This window comes from Eretmochelys imbricata, chromosome 1 (assembly GCF_965152235.1).
Source record: "Eretmochelys imbricata isolate rEreImb1 chromosome 1, rEreImb1.hap1, whole genome shotgun sequence".
Classification (NCBI taxonomy): domain Eukaryota; kingdom Metazoa; phylum Chordata; order Testudines; family Cheloniidae; genus Eretmochelys; species Eretmochelys imbricata.
In genome coordinates, this window is record NC_135572.1 from 12,268,212 (window position 1) to 12,269,317 (window position 1,106).

Here is a 1,106-nt window from a genome sequence, read left to right on the forward strand (position 1 = left end):
CCAGAGCCGTCATATAACTATTCTGTGGCCTCTAAGATCTGGCACTCTCTGCCTGTGTGCAAGATCAGACCTACTAGTGCTCCTCGGCACTAAATGTGTCCACGTGGCTGTCTCTTAGCAAGATGGAGCCGTGTGTTGGCCCCTCTGAGAAAAGTCTGACTGGACCAGGGAAAAGGGCTTCTCTTGCTACAGAAGGCAGATGCCGGTAGCTGTGCATGTCCTTGCAGCAGGGTCCCTGTCCTGCTCAGATCATGGACACCCTGTCCTTAATGTATATGTGGTAGGGATCACTCCGCTTGTCCACCTTCCTGGATTTGGTGTACCCCAGAATCAAACTCCCCACCGTGGCAGCAAACAGAATCATCACGAACAAGATGTACATGTAGGAATAGTCGTCTTTGCTGGCTAGCTTGATGTGACTGCCATTCGTCCACTTCGTGGCCTGGTCTGGTGGGCACAGGATGGCACCGTGAAGTGTTTGGTTCAGGGCCTTCAGCAATGAGTGCAGGCTTTGGTACAATGTCTCTGTCAGGTTCCCCACCTCCATGTCCTCGCAACTCCCAGGAAACTTTCTGCCAGGATAAAGGGGGAAAAGTGACTTCAGTCAGGCCTCACTGAAGCACGCTCCCTTCATTGTGCTCTCAGCCTGGGAGGGGCACCAGTGGAAGACCCTGGCTAGACAGACACACAATCAGGCCCTGTCCATCGTGTGCTGGGGCAGCCAGAGAGCAGTCATCCTTGGGGGCCCAACCCCATGTCAGGTAAGCCAGGGTAAATTCTTTGTACTTACACAGCGTCTCCCATCCAAAGAGCGAGACAAAGGGGCCATGTGGTGTTGGCATCCGTCCAGTTGTGGAGACGGACAGGTACAGAGATCCCCAAGGACATACAAGAAGTCACAGACGTCCACAGATGACTTGGTCTACAGCGTGGATAGCCCTCTATCTTTGGCCCATTGGTGGGGTGGGGCGGAGGAGCTGGTTCACAGGGCCCGTCCTGCAGAAGGACAGAGGATGAGTCTCCAGGGCTGTCGATCAGGCACCCCTCACCAGCACTATCATTCAGTTAAACTAAACATTAAAACGGGAGAGCTCTCTGGGGCAGGC

General features: G+C 54.2%; 1 protein-coding gene across 1 annotated transcript; it reads right to left on the reverse strand.

The window, feature by feature from the left end:
* Positions 1-244: 244 nt before the first annotated feature.
* On the reverse strand, positions 245-547 carry KCNE3 (potassium voltage-gated channel subfamily E regulatory subunit 3). The gene has a single exon (XM_077841722.1). It carries the CDS (start codon positions 545-547, stop codon positions 245-247), a length of 303 nt encoding a protein of 100 aa, XP_077697848.1.
* Positions 548-1,106: the final 559 nt, after the last annotated feature.